A 22,773-nucleotide genomic window follows, 5' to 3' on the forward strand; every position below is an offset into this window, starting at 1 on the left:
ATGACCCTGTACTATTTCCTTGTTTGTATGTACCACATTTTGCTTATCCATTCATAAGTCAGTGGACATTTGGGTTGCTTTGACTTTTTAGCCATTATGAATAATGCTGCTATGAACTTTTGTGTACACATTTTTGTGTGCTTATTTAATATTTTTGGTGGGAAAATATATGTAACATAAATTTTACCATTTTAACCTTTTTTTTTTTTCTTGAGATGGAGTCTTGCTGTGACACCCAGGCTGGAGTGCAGTGGCGTGATCTCGGCTCACTGCAACCTCCACCTCCCGAGTTCAAGTGATTCTCCTGCTTCAGCCTCCTGAGTAGCTGGGATTACAGGCATGTGCCACCATGCCCAGCTAATTTTTATATTTTTAGTAGAGACAGGGTTTCACCATTTGGTCAGGCTGGTCTCGAACTCCTGACCTCGTGATCCACCCACCTTGGCCTCCCAAAGTACTGGGATTACAGGCATGAGCCACTACACTCGGCGGAAATCTCCTTCCTTTTTAAGGCCAAATGATATTCCCTTGTAGTCTGCACCATATTTTGTTCATCCATTCTTTTATTGATGGACATTTGAGTGCTTTCCACTTTTTGGCTATCATGAATAATTGCTTGCTTAATTTTACTAAGCAATCAACTGTCTTTTGCTGTGGGCAAGACAGTTTACATGGCACTTGTTGTCAGGTCAATTACATTTTAGTGAAGAGCATCACTGGTCTGTGATCTCGGTCCAAAGAACGCCCTAAAGTTCATGCTGAAGAGGAAGGACCTCTACAGAGCTGTGGGACAAATGCCAACTAGTTTAGAATTGTGCAGCCTTTTCTAATATGAAACACCCAGGAGCTTTAAAACCATACAGTCGACCCTTGACCAACACTGGTTTGAACTGCACGAGACCACTTAGAGGTGGATTTTTTTTTTCAGTAAATATATTTAAAAACTTGGGGGGATTTACAGCAATCTGAAAAAACTTGCAGATGAACTGCACAGCCTAGAAATAGAAAAAAGTTATGAAAAAGTATCATGAATCCATACAATAGATATGTAGATACATATCCACGTATGTGTCTATTGACTGTTTATGTTATTAGTAAGGCCTCTGGTAAACAGCAGGCTATTTGTAGTTAAGTTTTTGGATTTTCCGCTGCATGGGGGTCTGCATCCTAACCACTTAGTTGTTCAAGGTCAACTGTACTGAGAAAGGAGAGGAGAGGATTTTGTTGTTCATTTCTCCACACTGTGACACACTCCACGATTTACACACACACACACACACACACACTTGCTCTCTCGTGATCATCTTTATTTTCCCAGGCAAAAATTGCCACCTGGGACCACCGTGTGAACATATGCATGGTGCCTCTGGGCGCTGCAGGTTAGAGAACTTTGAGTTGGAGGGAGATGAAGGATTTGGGGGAACCTGGCTTTTCCTTCTGGGCCAATTCCCTCTGGCTCAGGTGATGCGCAGTTCAGTCCTGCTCCTGGCCAGACCTTCCCTGAGGGTCAGTCCATCAGCACTGCTGCTTGAGCAGCCTCTCTGTAAGAACCATGGCCTGGAATATGCCCGCTCAGGGACTGGAAATGATGGGTTCTCTAAGCACAGCCAAACAAAGGAGGAAGAACTCACGCACAGTCATTCAACAGGAGCAAAGGAAGGAGGTCTTTATGAAGAAAACCGTAGGGTAGCAACACATGTATATAAGCCTATTCATGTGCGAACTCATTCAAGCAATATTTGCTACAGCCAAATGCTAGAATAAAAAAGAGTATGACAACCTCTGGGGGGTGATATGAACATTGGCCTGTGTATTGTTGGAGGAAAGGAAGCCGCCACAGTGTGAATGCATTGCTGCAAACATGGTAGGTGCCCATCTAGTTTATTTCAAAGACCACGTATTGAGCAATTACTAAGTTCCCAATGTTCTCCCAGGCCGTAGAAGGGAAGATGTGGCTCCTTTCCTCAAGGAGTATTTTTGTCTAGCATCACAATATACAACAGCTTGTTCTGTGGCAGGAAAGGTGTTCACCGAGCTGGGAAATGGAATCCGTCCTGGCTGACTCATTTCTTTCATTTCCTCTTTTCTTCTCTCAACTTATTTCCTTCCCGGCCCTCATCCACGTGGACTTCTCACCACGCAGGAGAGAATCTGGGGTTCTGGGAAGCCTGCGAGGATCTAAAGTACGGAGATCAGTCCAAGGTCAAGGAGAAAGCAGAGGAGATTTACAAGTGAGCATCAGCCAGGGCGTTGGAAAGCCTTCCCCTGGGCCTCCGAGAACCACCCCATTGCGCTTGAGGTGGAGACTGGACGAGAGGACCACAGCCTGGTGGCTGGCTGGGCCCTGGTCAGCATCGGTTCGCTGTACTTGCCATGCTAGAAATACTTCCCCGCTGCTTTGGGAGGTTTGGGGGTTCCCTGAAGAAAGCCTGGTGAGACATGCAGTGTGAGTCTCCTGTTCCTATGGGAATGTGTCTAGGGGTTAAAAAAGCAAGCTGTCCCGAATTACAGTGCAGAGTGCTCTGTCTTTGACTAAAGCCTTCTTAGGTGTCCTGAGGGCTGTGCGTGTGCGTGTGTGTGTGTGTGTGAGAGAGAGAGAGAGCAAGAGAGAGGGGAGACAGAGAGAGAGAGAGAGAGAGAGAGAGAGAGAGAGAGAGAGAGAGAGAGAAGCAGCAACATGGGAAAACCTATTCCTTAGAGATGTGAGGATCACAGGGGAAGGGAGCTCCTCCCACGTGTCTGAGACAGTGAGTGCAGCTTGGGGTACAAACATGGGTGGGCACATCTCACTCCTGACATCACGGCTCTAGCCCCCACTTGTTCTGAGCAGCAATAAGTCTGTCCCTCTCCAGGCCCGTCTCTCCTCCAAATTATACAAGAGCCAAGCGTTCCAGGTTAAAAGGGTCAGTCCTGTTTTCAATGGCCAAGTGGAGAAGGGGTGAAGGTGTGATGAGGCCCCCAAGGTTGCTGAAAGCCACACTCCCCTTCCCCGACGCTACTCCCCCTGCAGGCCTGGTGGGTGCTCCTGTCCTGCTGTGGTCCCATCTCTGTGGGCTCTTTCATCTGCACTGGCTGCAGTGGACACGAGTCCTGGACATCGAGGGCCCAGCATTTTTAGTTCATGCTCACATGCTTAGCCGTGTTTCCCAAAGCCCAAGCACCACGCTGGGCTGGAACCAGCCCTTTGCAGCCACGAGACTGTGGTGCTGAACTTTGGATAGCAGGCCAAACAGTCCCTTCCTCTGAGGACTTAGCTTCTGGATCCTGGATGTCCTTCCTGCAAATGAACTTAGGTTGCAACACCCCGGTTTCCAGAGAAGCACCTGCAGCACTGAAGAGAAAAGCTTGAGGTCTCACTTCTTCTTATACTTAGGGGTTCATGCACTCTCTTGCAAATTTGCCCAGCTCCTCCCACAGGGAGGGGATCCATGCATTGAGAGAAATGGGGGTGCGGGTGTGGTGCAGTGGGGAGGGCTGACGGTCCAGGAAGGTTCCATGACATCCTTCGCAGTACAACGGGTGCCTGACTGCCTTACACACGGTGACACACACACAACTCCTGATTCTGAAAATCTGCTACAGGAAGCCTGCTGCGTCTGCCATTAGTGTGATTCTCCTTCTTCCCCAGGCTCCCTAGTTACGTAAATCTCAGTTTGAATTCCAAAATTTTAATGTACATCTTAGAAAGGTGGGAAAATATTCATGTGAGTATTTCTAATCCAGCAACAGCTCAGAATTGGAAAGACTGAGAGAGTTCTGCATCCCGACATCCCAGGTAGAGCCACAGGCTCAGGAAGTGTGGCCAAGTTTGGTCTAACTGGGAGCCTTGGCCTGTCTGCCCAGGGGCTCAGACCCCTGGGTTCTGGGACCATGGGCTGCCTCTCACCGCAGCATGTGAGATTCATTACAAAGCACATCTGGATTGGGAGAGGGAGAGCAGAGACCCCCAAAATACCTGTGTGAAGGTATCTTAGCCTGGTCCCAGGTCGGCCCTGGAATCCTGGTGTAGAAGGTGTGAAGTTGGAGGCTGAATTTTTCGCCCTCATGGCCAGGGCCTAATCTGACCTGGGCTTACCCCAGCCCCTTCTTGCTCTCTCTCCTGGAGGCTGGAAACATCAAAGTTAAATATTCGCATTCCCAATACTGGATGTTTCTTGCTTCGAGGAAAAATTGCTTGACAGCCTCTTCAAAAGTTCACGCTCTTTAGTGTCTCCTAAAAAAAACTGCCACCCTCACTTTGGGTAACCTGAGTCACGTCAGTCCTTCCCTTCCAAGCAGCTGGGAGCTTTTCATGAACCCATTTGGTTTAGTTACTTTTACTGACATCTCCCTCCCACTTCAGGCTGTTCCTGGCCCCAGGGGCGAGGCGCTGGATCAACATAGATGGCAAGACCATGGACATCACGGTGAAGGGGCTGAAGCACCCCCACCGCTACGTGCTGGATGCCGCACAGACCCACATTTACATGCTCATGAAGAAGGTAGGTAGATCCGTGCTGAGGATACAGGGTCCAGATAGGCCTTCCATCCCTAGGTACCTGGAAAATTCTTTTTTTTTTTTTTTTTTTTTTGAGACGGAGTCTTGCTCTGCCACCCAGGCTGGAGTGCAGTGGCCGGATCTCAGCTCACTGCAAGCTCCGCCTCCCGGGTTTACGCCATTCTCCTGCCTCAGCCTCCCGAGTAGCTGGGACTACAGGCGCCCGCCTCGTCGCCCGGCTAGTTTTTTGTATTTTTTAAGTAGAGACGGGGTTTCACCGTATTAGCCAGGATGGTCTCGATCTCCTGACCTTGTGATCCGCCCGTCTCGGCCTCCCAAAGTGCTGGGATTACAGGCTTGAGCCACCGCGCCCGGCCGGAAAATTCTTTACATATAGGAAAAAGGGAGATGATACATGGACAGCGCTTTGCCGGTTGTGGGATGCAGCTAGGCTTGGGGGCTCATGTCTGTAATCCCAGCACTGTGGGAAGCTGAGGTGGGAGGATTGCTTGAGCCCAGAAGTTTGAGACCAGCCTGGGCAACACAGTGAGATCCTGTCTCTGTATATATTTAAAAAAAAAAAAAGAGAGAGAGAAAAAAAAACCCAGAATTGTCAGCCATCTCTTCCCCCTGTCTATTGGAGTGGACTTGCCTTGAGCCCCTCACTCATGGGCCTAGAGGGACTCCTGTAGAAGCTGTGTGCATCCTTATGGGCCCCACTCTGCAGTGGTAGGCAGGTAGGAGTGATGGCATTAGTAATGCTAGCATTATGATAACAGCCTTCATTTATTGAGAGCTTACAAGGTGCAGTCACTGTGCAAAACACAGAACTTTATGCTCAAAGACAACCCACAAGTTAGGCTTTGCTGCTCCAGAATCTAGTGACTTGGTCAAGGTCTCACCAGAGATGGGGCTGGGATTCATCAAACCCAGGTCTTCCTGGGTTTCAAGGCTGAGCTCTTAGTTTCTGCTGTAGAGTGATGGCAATTCTCACCACCCTGGCCCTAAGCAAATATTACACATAGAGGCATAGTGTCTAGAAGAGACAAATTTGTGTGTGTGTGGTTGTAGTAAGACTCTGTGAGAATCCAGATAGCCCTCTGGATTATTAACAAAGTGTGAATGTGGTGGGAATTTTTAAAAAAATACATGAAGCGAACCTGAGAGAAAAATCAATCATTTTCTTAAGAAACTAGAATCAGAGGCTCAGAGTTAGCTTTAGAGAAGTTGACTAGTTTCATTCTTCTTTGGTGCCATCCTTGACAAGACTTTCTTTGGGTGCTTCAACTTCTCATTATGGCAATGATTTCTTTAATGGCAAAGTATCTTTATAAGATATAGGTTATGTGATATAGGCTATTTGATATAGGTTATGTGATATAGGTTGTATGAGATAGATTATGTGATATAGGTTATGGATATTGGTTATGTGATATAGGTTAGATGATACAGGCTATGTGATATAGACCATCTGATACAGGTTATATGAGATAGATTATATGATATAGGTTATATGATGTGGGTTATATGCTATAGATTATAATGTGATATAGGCTATCTGATATAGGTTATGTGATATAGATTATATGAGACAGATTATATGATATAGGTTATATGATATAGATTATGTAATGTAGGTTATATGAGATAGATTTTATGATATAGGTCACATGATGTAGGTTATAATGTGATATAGGCTATCTGATATAGGTTATGTGATATAGGTTATGTGAGATACATTATATGATATAGGTTATGTGATATGTTATATGAAATAGATTATGTGATATAGGTTATATGATATAGATTATGTAATATAGGTTATATGAGATAGATTATATGATACAGGTTATGTGATATTGGTTATGTGATATAGATTATGTGATATCAGTTATGTGATATAGGTTATATAATATAGGTTGTGTGATATAGGCTATCTGATATAGGTTATGTGATCTAGATTATGTGATATAGATTATATGATGTAGGTTACATGATGTGGGTTATATGAGATCAGTTATGTGATGTGGTTTATATGATGTAGGTTATGTGATATAGGCTATTCGATATAGGTTATATGAGATAGATTATATGATGTAGGTTATGTGATGTAGATTATATGAGATAGAGTATGTGATATGGGTTATATGAGATTAAGTGTATGATATGGTCATGTGATATAGGTTATATGATATAGGTTATATACATTGGTTTGTGTGAATGGTAAATGCTGATTAGCTTTCCTGATTTATATTTCTTCTAATTTACATTTCTTCTACTTAGTCTTTTATTGTATCATTTTAAAATATTTTTACTTTGTTTTTAAAGCATGTAATAATTTAGAATTGCCACCAAGCCAGATTAGCCATTTTCATCCTTTTTTGAATCAGTGGGGTGTCTCTGTGTTTTTCTTACTAGAAGATTCACAGCAGGGTTTCTTTATTAATAATCCTCTTTAATGTATTTTAAAACGTTTTGGTTCCTAAAAATGTAGCTTTCGGCTGGGCGCGGTGGCTCACGCCTGTAATCCCAGCACTTTGGGAGGCTGAGGCGGGCAGGTCATGAGGTCAGGAGTTCGAGACCAGCCTGGCCAACATGGTGAAACCCTGTCTCTACTAAAAATACAAAAATTATCTGGGCACGGTGGTAGGCGCCTATAATCCTGCTATTCAGGAGACTGGGGCAGGAGAATCGCTTGAACCTGGGAGGTGGAGGTTGCAGTGAGTTGAGATCTTGCCACTGCACTGCAGCCTGGGTGAAAGAGCGAAACTCTGTCTCAAAAAGAAAAAAAAAAAAAATGTAGTTTTCATGTAGCCTTTTAGGGGCTGCCCAGGGAGGCCAGCTACAAGCCAGAATGCAACAGTCAGGTAACTTCAGAAAAGAATGGCACATATGCCCACTGGACTCTCTATATGCCATTATAGCCATGTCCTATGGCGATACACTCAACGTATCCCTGTGGCTCCATGACCCCTATTCCTAGACTCTATTCTAGTTCTCGTAACTTTTACTGCTCCCACTTAGTCTTTAGAATAGTGCCATTTCAATAAATTTTTAAAATATCTCAATCCCTGGTTTGTTGCAGTGGGCTTTGTCCCGTATTGGGTATGACTAGAGTTTTCCGCTGGCTTGAAAGTGACAAGCATTCATGAAGCTTCTCTGAAATTGCCCAGGGTCCCAGTAAACATCCCCATAATTGGACTCTAAGTGTTGGTTGTTTTTGGTTTTGCTTTGGTATTCTCTCGCCTTTACAGCCAAAACACAGGGCAGACAGGGCTGTCAGTGGCTTAGAAGTGGGCCCCGTACTCCTGGCTGCTCATCTTCCTTGAAAGAAAGTCTTGGAGAGGAGAGGTGGGGTGTCCTCTTGTCTCATGCTGGCTTCACTGAACCACGCCGAGGTGGAACTTCATGGGTAGGGTTACAGACTGTAGTTCTCAAACATAAAGGTGCAGCAGGATTACCTGGAGACTGTTCAGGTAGTTGTTAATTGTTAATTGTTTAGGTATCCTCATGTGAGCAAATGATGACAGACTATGTCTCAGTACATGACCAGCTGTCTCACCTGTTTGGCATGTAGCATGCAGCATATGAGAATAAGTGAAACAAATTAAGCAGTTCTGGGTCTAGTGTACTTTTAACTGTAGAGCTTTTATGCAACTGGCTACATTTACAACATTGGCTGAATCACAGACAATGTTGATAGGATCTGAAGCTGTGAGCTGTAAAACCTGAGACTGTTCAGTAAAACCTGAGACTGCTCAGGCTCAGGGTGACTCTCCCAGAGTTTCTCATCAGGAGGACTGGGGCAGGCCTGAGAAGTTCCCAGGTGAAACTGATGCTTCTAGGGGGGACCACACTTGAGAACCACTGCTCTCAACACCTCCCCAAACACCTTTCACCCAAGGAGACAAATTCTCGTAACTTCTCCGTTCTACTGCCAAGGGAGGCTTGAAAATGGCAAGGGTATTGGTTTGATTTGACCCTTTTTTCCTCTCATAATTACTGTTGTTTTCTTGTTCCCACTAGGATTCTTATGCTCGCTATTTAAAATCTCCAATCTATAAGGAAATGCTGGCCAAAGCTATTGAACCTCAGGAAACCACCAAGAAAAGGCAAGTGGAATTATCTGTAATTGCTGGCTGACTGCTGTTTAGTTTACAGAGAAGTGAGGGTCTCTTTCAGCCAAATGGCTATTATGGAGATATTTGCTTGATGAAAATATTGGGGATTGGGAAGTATTGCTCAGGGAATGAGTGCCTCATTTGCTTCATAATGCCCTGAGATCACTCTAGCAAGATTTCCTTAGTAATTACCACCAGTGAGTTTTGTTTCCTGAATGCTGGCTTGAAAGAGTTTGGATGATCAGACCAATAATTACCCTTATCACAAATGGAAGCATCTCCTTGGTTTTTTTTTTTTTTTTTTTGAGACGGAGTCTCGCTCTGTCACCCAGGCTGGAGTGCAGTGGCCGGATCTCAGCTCACTGCAAGCTCCGCCTCCTGGGCTCACGCCATTCTCCTGCCTCAGCCTCCCGAGTAGCTGGGACTACAGGCGGCTGCCACCTTGCCCGGCTAGTTTTTTGTAGTTTTTAGTAGAGACGGGGTTTCACCGGGTTAGCCAGGATGGTCTTGATCTCCTGACCACGTGATCCGCCTGTCTCGGCCTCCCAAAGTGCTAGGATTACAGGCTTGAGCCACCGCGCCCGGCCAATCTCCTTGGTTTTTAAACTGCTACGTGTTACCTTCAGACTGATGTATGGGAATTAATTAAGCTACATCCTGGTATTTAAATTGTTCTAAGACCTCAGAGAGAATACCAGACTACACCCCAAGAGAAAATGCTCAATGGAGGGGAAACGGACAGTAATGGGCTAGGTATTCTTGCTGCCTCCGGGAACCATGTTTTAGAAGTCCATTAACTCGTTCATTCTCACTTTTCTTATTGGAGATGTGGATCATCTCATCTGGTAGAGCCACTGGGACAATGGACGAAATAATGTTCTGAGGGGCAGATTGAACTCTTTTTGGGGGGAGTTCAATCTGCAAGGATTGAAGATTCAAAATAGTAATCGAATGGCAGCTTGAACAAAACTGTAAGGCTTTGGAAGAGGTTTTTCCCCTGGCAATCATGTGTCCTGTCCCTGCCCCCCATAGTGACTGTTCCCCTGTTTGCCAGGTCAACCCTCACTGGGCTCCTTTCCAGCATCTTCCATCAATTCAAAGGGGGATGGCTGGACCAAAGCCTTTATCAAAGGAGAGAAAAAAACAAAACAAAACAAACAAACAAAAAAACAACTTGGTTTCATTCTTGAGGATAATGGCCCTGTTATGAAAAGGAGAGAAAGAAGGTCTTTGTGGTGCTATTCTGGGTTTACCAAGTAAGGAAGGGAGTTCAGTGTCCCTGAGGACTTAAAAGCTTCTACTTTAAGCCAGAAGAAAGGCCCGTAATAGCTCCAGAAGTTCTGCCAGAAAGTAACGAGGGGAAAGAAGAGGAGTCTCATACCTCTCTCTCCAGATATTTTAGAAGTTGGGGCAGATGTGAGAATTCTCACTATTGTGAGTGAGAATTACATGTGGATGCATTCGTAAAGTGTGAAGCCTGGTCTGTGTCCATGCCAGGACTGCAGTGGGTGTGAATTTTGTTCCATGATCCCAGGTATAAGACTGTGTATTCAAACTTAATTTTTCCATGACAAGTTGCACCTAGTTCCAAGCCTTCCCCTTGGCAGGGCTGGTGAGAGATCCAATGTCAATATCAGGCTTTATGTTCTGGTAGGGGAGCCCTTCTTCTCCCTAAGATAGATGTAAGAGTTCAAGGGGCTTATGTAGTCCAGAAATCTGGAGCAGGTTGCAGGTCTTTGTCTATCATTGCCGCTGAAGTGCTTGGCTCCAAGCCTGCGTGGGCCCTCAAAGACAGGTGGCTCTGCTGCTCACTGCCTGTTATATCACTTGGATACCTAGAGCTTTGTCCTGGATCCTAAGGCCATGGCAGGGAGAGTTTGGTTCCAGGAATCCATGCTTGGCTTTGAAGAAGGTTCTGGCACATGTCAAGATATTGTATCTGAGCAGGGTGCCAACAGCCCACCAGCCCTCTTTAGGCCTCTTCCCTCTTTCTCTGTTCATTGGGGCCTAGCTATCTTGGACAGTCCAGCTCTTTCCTTCCTTCCCAGAACCATAGCTTTTGAAAACAAATGCTCCAGCCAGGCACAGTGACTCACACTTGTAATCCCAGCACTTTGGGAAGCTGAGGCGGATGCATCAGTTGAGGTCAGGAGTTTGCGACCAGCCTGGCCAATGTGGTGAAACCCTGCCTCTACTAAAAATACAAAAATTAGTCTGGTGTGGTGGCACATGCCTGTAGTCCCAGCTACTTGGGAGTCTGAAGCATGAGAATGGCTTGAACCTGGGAGATGGAGGTTGCAGTGAGCCGAAGTCATGCCACTGCACTCCAGCCTGGGTGATAGAGCGAGACTCTGTCCCCTGTGCCCACCCCCCTACCCCCCCAAAAAAGAAAAGAAAACAAATAAATGCTCCAACTATCTCCAGTACCCAGACCTTCATTACTCACTTCTTTCATGAAGATGTTACAAGAAGTTAAGAAAACAAATTGGTTTCTAAATCTTGTAGAAGTTCAATGCAACTTCACCAACCAAAGGGTCTTCCTTGTGCCTGACCTAAAATCTAATGGCAGTTGGTACTCACTCTGGTCTTATCCTCCAAGTGGGGTGAATGGAGGCAAGGTTGGACCCCACTGGAGGTTCACTGGGAAAAGGAGAGAACAAAATCTAGATTTTGGACCTTCCGGCCCTAGCTCCCACTGAGTGTGAGAGTGTCAGTGCTGGGCAAGCTGTGTCATTTTCCTCCAACCACCAATCTGTCCTTCCTTCCAGCTCCACCCTCCCTTTTATGCGGCGTCACCTGCGATCCAGCCCAAGCCCTGTCATCCTGAGGCAGCTGGAAGAGGAAGCCAAGGCCCGAGAAGCAGCCAACACCGTGGACATCACCCAGGTCATGAGCAAGCTGGACCGGAGGAGCCAACTCCAAAAAGAGCTGCCTCCTAAATAAATCTGTGATTCCTGGGGGTGGGGGCACGCACGTGGGAGAGGCAAATGAAGAAGGGTAGGGTCAGAGTCTAGAAGGTTCCATTCCCCGTTTATGGAGGTCATCAGGTTCATCCCATACTCCTCTAACTTTCTTCATGGGGGACTTCCTAATACCACAGCCACCAGAGCTTGTTCTCCCAAGCCCACTCATCAGGGGACAGGGTCGGCGAAGATGGTGGGTGGGAGAGGGGACCACCTGACTCAATTGCTGTGTGGCTGCCTAGTATACCTTAGGGAGTTCTTAGGGGAACCGAGAACTCTCACAGTGAGAGCCAGGGGGGAAAAGCTCTCTCAGTGAGAGCCACAGGGAAACGTGGTACACAAAGCTCTCGCTCAGTGACAGCTTTGCTTTGGAAAATTAAAGAGAAGGCCTCTCCCTACCCCCAAGGCCTAGTGTTTTTCAGGGAGATTTGTTTAAAATAGCTTTATGAAGCTCCTCATCCTATCTCTCTAATTTACTGTTTCTAAATGAGTCTGAGATCCCGCCAAGGGGCTAGTTGCAGGGAAGTACTTTCTCTGAACTCCCCTGCTTTGCCTGCCTGGAAAGGCCCTGCTGAGACATTTCTCCTGTGGAGTTTGTTCTCAGTCATAATTACTGGAGGGTTGACTGGCTCTCTTCTTCCCATCTCCCCATCCGCTTGTCCATGCTGGGGAAACAAGTGGCTTTCGGGAATGAAGGACTCGAATGGCCCTCTGAGGAGCATCTTTTTGGCTAAAGAACAAAGGCATTGATGTCTTCATTCATGGAAAGAGGATGGTAGACATCAAGATGAGTGAGGATCAAAGATGATACTATCTAGGACATTTTCTAGATGTCGATGCTTCCCTCTTCTGTAGGTGTAGACGAGGTCAGCCCTGTAGTCAGGACTGGGGGAGAGGATAGTTCTAATGGACCTTGGGAGGTTTAGAAGGTCATTCTCGAAGTTAAGCTCACTCCTTACACTTGTGCAAGAATGCAACAGACGTAGAACACAGAGGTGAGCAACAGACTAGCCTGACCAAGCAGGAATACTCACTCATTCAGCACATCTATTGAGCACCTACTATGTGCAAACATCGGTGAATGAAACAGACATGGTTCTTTCTCATGGAGCTTCTGGTCTAGGACTGAGACACAATAATTAAACAAACTATTAGGTAGCTATTGCTGTGTGACCATCAACCAGAAAAATAGAGCAACATACAACAAGTGTTTATTGTTCCTACATGTGGGGTCATCTGTGTGGCTCTGTGGATCTTGGCTGGGTTCACTCATCTGTCTGGGGGTGTCGCAGTGGCCTAGGCTGAGCTGAGTGTGATTAGTTTTCTCTGCTTCATGTACCTCTAATCTCCCAGCAGTCTCGCCTGGGCAGAATCCCATGCTGAGGACTGAATTGCAAGGGAGCAAGTAGAAACACACAAGGCTTCACATAGTCTCTTCTACTTTATTTTATTGGCCAAAGCAAGTCATAAAGCCAGCCTAGATTCAAGGGACAAGGGAATAGACGATACCTCTTTAGTGAGAAAAATTTCAAAGTCTCATGGCGAAAGATGGATGAAATTTCAAAGTCTCATCGCAAAATACAGGGAAAGGTGAAGAATGAGGGCCATTGTTGTAATTAACAGCACAAATGCCTGCCCAAGGGATGATAAAGGAAATTAATGTGGTACGGGGATAGGGAAGATGGGATATGTGTAGACTACGCCTCTGCCAGGTGGTGACAGAGAAGCAGGAAATGAGAAAGAGTTGGCTGTAAGAGCACGTGGGCCAGGCAAGCAGAATGTTCTGGGGAGAGGAGGCTGTGTGGGCAAAGGCTCAGAGCTGGGAAGTGGCTCCGAGTGAACCGAAAGGCCAGGTGAGTGAAGCCTGCTGGGTGAGGCGGAAACGGTGCAAGATGAGTTTACAGAGTGCGCAGGGGCCAGATTGTTGATGACCTTCAAGGCTGTTCTAAGGAGTCTGTGGTCACCGGTTTCACGTTAGAAAAATGGTTCTAGCCCAGAAGAGGGGCGCTTATGCTTTCCATTTGCACTGATTGCAGACCAGTTTCCATGCTGAAAGCACACGGAGGGATATGCTTTGCTCATCTCTCTTCTGGAGAATCTTGGAGTCTTCCCACTCCGGAAGGTACCCCAAGTAGAAATCTAAACCATTGTAAACTGGGTGACACGAGCGGAGGGACTGTATTTATCTCATTCATTAATTGGAGCCTGATTCCTGACACCTAGCGGGTTCTGCACCAACATGAATGACATGAGTGGATGAATGAATGAATGAATACATGAATGAATGAAAAGAGCTCTGGATTTGGAGAAAGCCTCCTGGTTCCTGCTCCTGGCTCTGGCACTAGTCATATAGCCTTAGACAAGTCACTTAACCTCTCTACGTCCTTATTTGTGAAATGAGGGATCGGGACCAGCTCTAAACTTCTCAAAACAGACTTTGTGAATTCTGACTGGGAACCCGGGCTGGGGCATCCAGTTTACTTGAAGATTTGGAATTGGAGGAAAATTAGGTAATTTCAAAAAGTTTCACATTAAAATAATCGTGAATATATTATGAAGTAGAATGCAAAATGTACATGAATTTTTAAAGATACAATTTGAGACATCAAAGGCATTTTGTTGTCACAGCTTGGCTGTGGCAGGCTCAGGCTCTGCCCTCCAACTTCTGGGGGAATGTGTTTTCGGGCTCTCCTGCTGTGTGGCCTACTTTTATGGGAATGTTTGAGAAGCATGAAACCAGAGAATATTTGCTGGTTCTTTTGGTCACTCCATATGAGCTGAGATGACGTACCCAGCAGCATGGTAGTGAGGGTGGTGGTGAGGGCATCACATGCATTGTGGCTTCTACAGGGCACAGACCTTGTCTTGTTCGTCTTTGACTCAGGTATCCCGTGTCTCACTCACCACAGGTTTGTGCTCCAGTTCTCTCTCATTCTCCCACAGGCTACTGTGTGCTCTGTGTCAGGCTCATATGGGGACTCCTTGTGTATCGATGGAAGCCTGCTCTAGTTGAGACACACAGGATCTCACAATCTAATGAGAGACACAGCATGTAAACAAAGCAGATGAGCATTCTTTATTAAATGAATGAGGACATGAGCGTCTCAACACTGCCTGTCTAGAGGAAGGAATATGAATGGCTTCATGGCTAAATGGCAGCATTTATGCTTCATAGATGTATTCTATTTATTTATTTTTTGTTTGTTTGAGACAGGGTCTTGCTCTGTTGCCCAGGCTGGAGTGCAGTGGTGCAATCACGGCTCACTGCAGCCTTGACCTCCCAGGCTCTAGCAATTCTCCCATCTCAGCTTCCCAGGTAGCTGGGACTACAGGTGTGCGCCACTAGACTTGGCTACTTTTTTGCACAGATGGGGTTTTGCCATGTTGACCGGGCTGGTCTTGATTTCCTGGGCTCAAGTGTTGCACCCACCTCAGCCTCCCAAAGTGCTGGGATTACAGGCATGAACCACTGCACCTGCCCCATAGATATATTTTAAGGACCTTTTTTGTGTAAGAATCTGTGGTGGGTGCTATGGTGGATACAACAATGAACAAAATGGTCTCTGCCCTCAAGGGGCCGACAAGATGCATGGATGCAAACGGGTGTAGCCAGAAGCAGGATGCAGTCGAGACTGGATGATGATCAAGGATGATGATTGTTGATTGAGACCACACGCTGGAGGAACCCAGAGGTGGGAGAGAATTGTTTGGCTGCGGGATCATGATAAGGTTTTTGGAGGAGGCATGCTTGAGGTGGGTCTCGAAGGAGAGTAGGTGTCATCAGATAGAGACCGGGGAGTGGGCACTGCAGGGCGTGTGGGCAGAGCCCAGGCAGGGCTACTGCTGGCCTCTAGGGAGCTTATTGGATCAGGCAAAGGTGCTCCCTCCAAGTAGGTGTCCTTATAACACCTGGCCGAATTGCAGTCCCACCTTGCCCCTCAGCCAGGTGCCCCTGAGCAGCACACAGCTTGCGTAACCATTTGGTGGCCCTGAGTACAGGGTCCAGGAAGCAAAGCTGGGAGGGTACTGGGTTGAAGATGTGTCATGGAAGGCTGGCACGTGGACTCTTTACTGCAGTCTCATAAGTGTCATTCCCCACCCACCCCTGGCTGGTTTAGATGCCCCTTCTCTGGCTCTCCTTCCTTTCTGCTCATGCCTCTGTCTGTGAATGCTGCACTGTATCGAAACAATTGTTTATGTGTCTTTTTCTCTCACCGGACTGTAAAACTCCTTAAAAAGGAGAGAGAGTGTCTTGTGGGGTTTTGTGTCCTCAGGGCTAGACACAGCATGGGCTTGCAGTTGGTATGCCGGATGTTTGAAGAGCTTTAGCACACTGGAAATCAGGAGCTGAGGAGTGAAGATGAATTAAGAAGTGGTTGCTCTGGTCTCCATCAGGAGGGACATGTGGATTAGGAGGGTGGTGATGGGTTCAGAGGAAAGAGGAGAGATGCTAGAGGCAGGTGGATAGGACCCGATTGAAATGGGGTGATGTGGGGGAAGAAATTAAAGAAGACCCAGAGATTTTGATCCTCCTAAGATGATATTAAGATGTTAAGATGATAAGGTGATGTTAAGAAGGTATTGATTATGAAAGAGGACTGGATTTTGTGTTAGCAATTGGGGAGGGACCAGGGAGGTTTGGAGTCCCAGATGAAAATGTATACACTATTCATGTAATAAACATTTACAGAGTTTTTTCTTTCTTTCTTCCTTTTTTTTTTTTTTTTTTTTTGAGAGTCTCAGGCTGCAGTGCAGTGGCACCATCCTGGCTCACTACAACCTCAGCCTCCCAAGTTCAAGTCATTCCCCTGCCTCAGCCTCCCCAGTAGCTGGGATTATAGGTGCCTACCACCACGCCAGGCTAATTTTTGTATTTTCAGTAGAGACAGGGTTTCACCATGTTGGCCAGGCTGGTCTCGAACACCTGACCTCAAGTGATCCGCTGGCCTCGGCCTCCCAAAGTGCTGGGATTACAGGTGTGAGCCACTGTGCCTGGCCATGGAGCTCTTATGTACCAGACACTGGGAGCCTGCAAAGCCCCTCAAGGAACTCCAGACTAGGAAAGAGATAGACACACTGTACAACTCACTGACACAGAGGATATCAGGACTCATAGCGGAGCAAGCAGAACAGGAGGAGAGTGTCAAGGAGGAAGTGACTGATCCTATCTGGAGGCATCGGGGAAACTGGACCTCAAAGATTGAGTAGAATTTTCCAAGTGGAAGGCAGAGAACTGTGGTTAATTATAGTTCCCCCTTCTTCCAGAAGGGATTTGAGGCAGCTTAGAATACTACAATACCATATGATGGAATGTCTAAAATGATAGATTGAAAACCAATTTTAAAAAGTAGTTTGTACACAGTGAACCTTGGATGACTGGGTTATCAAAACTGAATGTTACTTTTTTTTTTTTTTTGCATGAAATTTTGCTCTGAAATTCATGACAACTACCAGGCAAACAGAGAGACAGATTGGTTTTAGAATTTTACTGTGTCGGGCCAGGCGCGGTGGCTCACGCCTGTAATCCCAGCACTTTGGGAGGCCGAGGTGGGTGAGTCACGAAGTCAGGAGATCGAGGCCATCCTGGCTAACACAGTGAAACCCTGTCTCTACTAAAAATACAAAAATTAGCCAGGCGTGGTGGCGGGCGCCTGTAGTCCCAGCTACTCAGGCAGTTGAGACAGGAGAATTGCTTGAACCCGGGAGGCGGAAGTTGCAGTGAGCCGAGATCGCACCACTGCACTCCAGCCTGGGTGACAATTTTACTGTGTCATGAAATCAAGCATTCAAGTCCTTCTTTACCTGGATCCTCCCCGTACTCCTAAGTCCCAACACGAAGTTGAAAATGTGCTTCTGGAGAGAGATATTTCTAATCTGTTCCTGTTCTAGGCATAATGGATGCAGAACTGAGTAAGATCATCAAGTCTTATTTCATGGAGTTTGCATTTTAGCTGGGAGTGCGGGGACAGGCAGTAGATCATAAATAAGTGCTCTAAAGGAAAAGAAAGTAGGTTCGAGTAACTCTGAATTAAGGAAGGGGAGTAATTTTAGATGGGTTCCTTGACCCAGAAGTGACGGTTGAAGATGTGATAGCAGATGGAACCTGAGGGCCAGAGAGTGGATGGAGAGAGAAAAGAAGGGTAAGAGGGAAGCTTGGATGAGGCCTCATTTTAAAGGTGTAAGAGGAGAGAGAAGAGTTAAGAACGGAGTAGCAGAGCTGTTAGGATGCCTCCCTGAGAAGATGTGTGGGGGATATGGGTGAGTGGCCAGCAACATTGAGCGGAGACAGTGCCCACTGGATAGTCCCTGGGCACACTTTCACTTTGCAGCCACCCTGCAGTTAGCTGGGGCCACATGTCTAGTTGTGGCCAATAGACATGGGCTCTGCTGAGGTGGATCAGAGCCTGGGGCTCCACCTCCATCTCATCCCCTGCTGTGGACCTGGGAGTCTACATCATCTTCTGCACAACACAGATGCAGGAGTCCCTCCTGGGCCATGCAGGACTTTATGTGAACAAAACACCAGACTTTTATTATAAGAAGTCACGGAGAGCTTGGAGTTGCTGTAGCATAGCCCATCCTGTCCTGCAGAATCGAGAAGTTGAGCATGTTGAGGACCGGCAGAGGCTACTGGATTTAGCAGTTAGGAAATCATTGGGGATTTCGAGTGGGTGATTTCAGCAGAATAGTGAGGGAAGAAGTCACTTTTATGGGAATAAAGGAGAAGATGTTGGAAGTAAGGAGAGTGGGCTGTGTGTGTAGATTACCACTTCAAGAAGTCTGGGAGGAAGGCGAGAGGTATGGTGGTAACTTAGATGATGGAGGGTTGAGGGGAGGCATTTTCAAAGGACAGCGTGAGGTGGGGGTGTTTACCAAATGAGGGGATGATCCTGGAGAGGTGGGGAGGTAAAATAAAGAATAATTGATAAGAGAAAGTCTGGAAAAAACTGGAGGGATGAGACCAAAGTCCAGATTGGTCTTGGAGAGGAATAGTTTACTCTCTGATGTTGCAACTCAGAGAGATTTGGAAGTGGAAGGGAAGGAAGCTGAAGGCTAAGTTAAGATAAGATCAATTTTAATGATTAAGGAACATTTGGGGCATTTGCTGAGAGCATTGCAGGAGGAGGGCAGTGTGGCCACAGCAGCAAGACCATGTGACTGTAGGGGAAGTGCTTGACAATCACTGCAAGGCAGTGATGATGGATGTTGAACCAAACAGTTGAGTAGAAAGTTGTCAAGCTATGAGAGGGAAGAAGTGTCTCATCTCCTTATATGGAACTTTCTGTATGTTTGAAGGTGGCAGAGAGAGAGAGATGTACATTCCGTGATACTCCTTGGTCAGCCAAGCAGCCATTCAGGAAACCTTTGGAATTTCCAGCAGCTTTGTCAATGGGAAATGCTGTGGGATGGCCACAGGAAGGAGGGAGGGGTTGTCTTCCAGTAATCACTGACTGCTTTCCACGCAGAACTTTAAGAAACCCGCTTGCTATCAGCTTCCAGTCAGAACAGCACTTGTAAAGGGTTGATCCTTAAACATCACTGAGTGAACACATCTCTGTCTTGTGGTTCCAGGAATTTTAATCCTTGAAGCTAGATGGTATGAGAACAGTTTTTTTTCTGAAGCCAGGCTTGAATGGGTAGGAGAAGGAATGTGGACTTTGGGGTGAGGCAGACATAGTTTTGATATTTTAGCTGGGTGACTTTGACCTTCAATCTGTCTGAAGTTATAATTTCTCTTAGAAGGTTATTGATAGTAGAGAGTGTCTGGCATAGGGCGGATGCTCAGAAATAGCTCTCTCTCTCCTCCCTCCCCCTTTCTTTCTGCTCTCTTCTTTCACTCACTTTCTTGCTCACTGTCTTGCTTCTTGTAATCTGCCAAGGCTGGGATCCAGAGTTCTAGCTTCTGTGAATATAGAGGTCAGGCTCTGATACCAGTTTTCTTCTATCTGTTATGACCACTCAACATTCAACAGAGACATTCAGCACCTGTTACGTGCCCAGCATCCTGCTAGGTGCTGGGGATCACCAGTGAGCAAGAGAGACACCCTTGGGGCATTTGCTGTTCAACAGGAAAGACGATTAAACCAAATGGTGTGATATTATAAGGAAGCCACATAATGTTTTGGGAGTGGTTGGCAAGGACTGCTAGCCTGATGAGGGCGGTGGAGACTTGGGGAGATCAGCAGAAGCTAAAGCAGAGGGGCTGTGGGCAGGGCAATTCACTGGTGATCAGGACCAGCGGCCAACCGGGACCGTCCATCCTGGAAAGCTCTATGCAGCTCCTAGGGACTCAGGGCTGTGTGCATTTGTGTGACTTCGCCATGATCTCAACTCCAGGTATCAGCTCTTTTCCACTCTTACACCTGCCTCTCCCCAACTGCAGTGTATGCCAGTGCTCTGCTCTCCAACCCTGGAGTCCACCAGGCAATTCTCATGTTTGGTAATGAAGGGACTGAAGGTTCTGAGGACTTGCAAGAGCATCTGTGGCTGCTGCTATTATTCCAGCAGGTGGCAGCTTCTCCTGCTAACATTTAAACTATGTGTCCCACAGGGCCCATTGAAATCCCAAATAGCATAAAAAATAAACATTTATTTGGACAATATTAATATTATATTTAAATCATTATGAAAATCTCTATTATGCCATGTTCTTAGACATATTTTAATTTCTTAATGTTATATTTTAAACAACTTAACAAACCCCTGTATCCACGGGGTGTATAGCTTGTGCTAGGATATAAGTTATTCTGTAAGTACAAGGATTTCCTTTATAGAATTCCATTTTCCAACTTGACTTTTAGCGAAAAGACTGATTTCATTGTGAATATTAAGTAAAAATGTAAGGGCCAGGGACAAAATATGAGTAAAGACCTAGGACCATGCCTGGCCTATTATAAGCACTCAATGAACACTAGCTGCTATCATCATCAATACCACCATCATCATCACCACCATCATCATCATCACCACCTTCATCACCATTACTATCACCATTACCACCATCACCATCACTATCACCATCATCATTCATCATCACCATCAACACCACCCCCACTACCATCATCATCATCACTGCCATATCATTATTATTATCATCACCGCCATCCTCACCAATACACCATCATCATCACCATCACCTAGTCTTAGCGTAAGCTTGTGCTTTCTTCCAGCTGTTGGTGTTGTCCAATATAGTAACTAATTATTCTTTATTTAAGGCATTTCCTGAGAGATATTTAAAACGTTATCATCTCAAACCATCTATCTTCTCTGTTCTTTGAGAATTTTGCAGTGCAGTCCTCCAGCTCTCCAGGGAATGTTAGGATATATTTGAGGGGAGGAGGGCAAGAATTTGATGTCATGTCCTCTGTCTGCAGCTTCTAGGAGAGGACTGACCAGCAACAGTGTAGCGACTGGTCAGTCCTGTAGTCTGGAGTTTCGTGGCTGAAGTAAGGGTGATTGCTAACTGAGAAGGTCTTGTGCTAGACTGTGTCAAATGGGATGACCAGTATGGGGTCATGCCATGTGTTCACCCATGGCAGACTTTTCCCCATGGGGCTAACTTTGCACATTTGCTTGGGAGTGGTGGGGAAGGGGAGAGTGGGAAGGCACTGGAAGAGGGGACTTTGCACACTGCATGCTGCACCTAAATGTGGCCCTCTGCTCACCTTCCTGCTCCCAGGAAGTGGGAGTTCAGGTGGCCCCAAGGTCTCCTTCAAATTCTCAACCACTTTCTGAGGATAGAAAATGAATTGCATCTCTATGCACTACCTGCTTTGCCATTCATTAAAATGCCTGTGATTGTGTTCTCATGTTAACGTACCTGTTTCATTTCATGCTCCTTTACCCCCTTCTCTTGGTTCTCTTGCACAATAAAACAGCAGCATGAAACAAAAGAATGCCAAGCTCTCCTTCACTGCGTCTCTGTGGTGTCACATTTCTTTGCCATGTGTCATGCATGCCACTGCTTTGCTGCCTCACACCAATGGTAGGTGGGGCATGGGCTGGAGGGGCTGGGTCTCCAAGCAGATCCCCCGGTCTCCATGGGAGGGACCAAGGTGGGGAATTTTGGGAGCGGATGGAAAAGACATCTGCTTAGATTGTCCAGGACCAATAAGGCTAATGGTCATTTGCCCAGAAGAAAGGACCATCTCAGGCCAGGTAAGTGGCCATCTTCCTCACCTGTCTGTCATTCATCTCAGCAAAGAGAAGGTGCTAGGGGAGGAGTGGAGCCAGAGAAGGACAGAGAGAGGTAGGAGGGTGAGAGGAGGACACAGAGTTGGGGGAGGGCATATGGAGAGGCTGGTCTGGTCACAAACTATGATTTTTGTCAAGCTGCATCATATCCATGAGCCTCAGTTGTCTTATCTGTATAGTGGGATGATAGAAGTTTATCACAAATTCTGAGGAAGTGGAATGGAAGTTAATTCTGTATCTCTCTTGACAAAGCCGAGTTCCTAGATTTGGTATTTTTCTGTGGCAATATGAATCAGTAAGGAAAGCAAGGCCCTTTGAGTCACACAGACCTGACCTCAGGTTCTCATTTAGTCACTGCTTCGGTTTTCTATTGCTGCATAGCAATGACCGCAAGCACCAGCCAGGTATGAGCTCAGTTTTCCAGGAGACATTTGGCTGATGTCTTGTTCAAGGGGCTGTAAGGAAATTCCATAAACTGGGGAACTTACCAGCAACAAACACTTCCCGCGGTTCTGAAGGCTGGGGTGTCCACGAAGGAGGCCCTGAGAGGTTCGGGGTCTGGGGGAGTCGCACTTTGTGGTTCATAGATGGTCTCTTCGCCGTGTCCTCCCATGGTGGAAGGGTCAAGCTAGTGCCCTGGGGTCTATTTCATAAGGGTACTGATCCTCTTCACAAGGGCTCTGCCCTCATGACGAATCACCTCCCAGAGACCCCGCTTCCTAATACCATCACCTGCAAGGGGAAGGACTTCAACATATACATTTTGTGGAGGACACAAATCTTAGACAGCACAGCTGAGCTCTCGGCTCAGGGTCTCACACTCAAGGTGTCAGCTGGGCTGACGGGGTTCTCATCTGGATGCTCCTGAGAAGAATCTGCCTCCAAGCTCACTTGGGTTGCTGGCAGGATTCAGTGCCTCGTTTAAGACTCAGGTCACTGTCTTCTTGCTGGCCGTCAGCTGGCAGCTGCCCTCAGCAGCTGGGGGCCACCTGCCTTCCTTAACCAGTTCCCCCTCCAT

General features: G+C 46.5%; 1 protein-coding gene across 5 annotated transcripts in view; it reads left to right on the forward strand.

Annotated features, from left to right (window-relative positions):
* RGS9 (regulator of G protein signaling 9) overlaps positions 1 to 22,773 on the forward strand; it is a 106,646-nt gene that overhangs the window by 78,371 nt on the left and 5,502 nt on the right. For all 5 annotated transcript variants that reach the window (XM_030923902.1, XM_030923903.1, XM_030923904.1 and 2 more), the window contains 4 exons: positions 2,144 to 2,231; positions 4,343 to 4,481; positions 8,504 to 8,589; positions 11,367 to 11,484. In XM_030923902.1, the coding sequence (XP_030779762.1) occupies positions 2,144 to 2,231; positions 4,343 to 4,481; positions 8,504 to 8,589; positions 11,367 to 11,484 (431 nt within the window). The remainder of the gene's footprint in view (positions 1 to 2,143; positions 2,232 to 4,342; positions 4,482 to 8,503; positions 8,590 to 11,366; positions 11,485 to 22,773) is intronic.

The sequence above is a fragment of the Rhinopithecus roxellana genome, chromosome 19 (genome assembly GCF_007565055.1).
Source record: "Rhinopithecus roxellana isolate Shanxi Qingling chromosome 19, ASM756505v1, whole genome shotgun sequence".
NCBI classification, from domain to species: Eukaryota; Metazoa; Chordata; class Mammalia; order Primates; family Cercopithecidae; genus Rhinopithecus; species Rhinopithecus roxellana.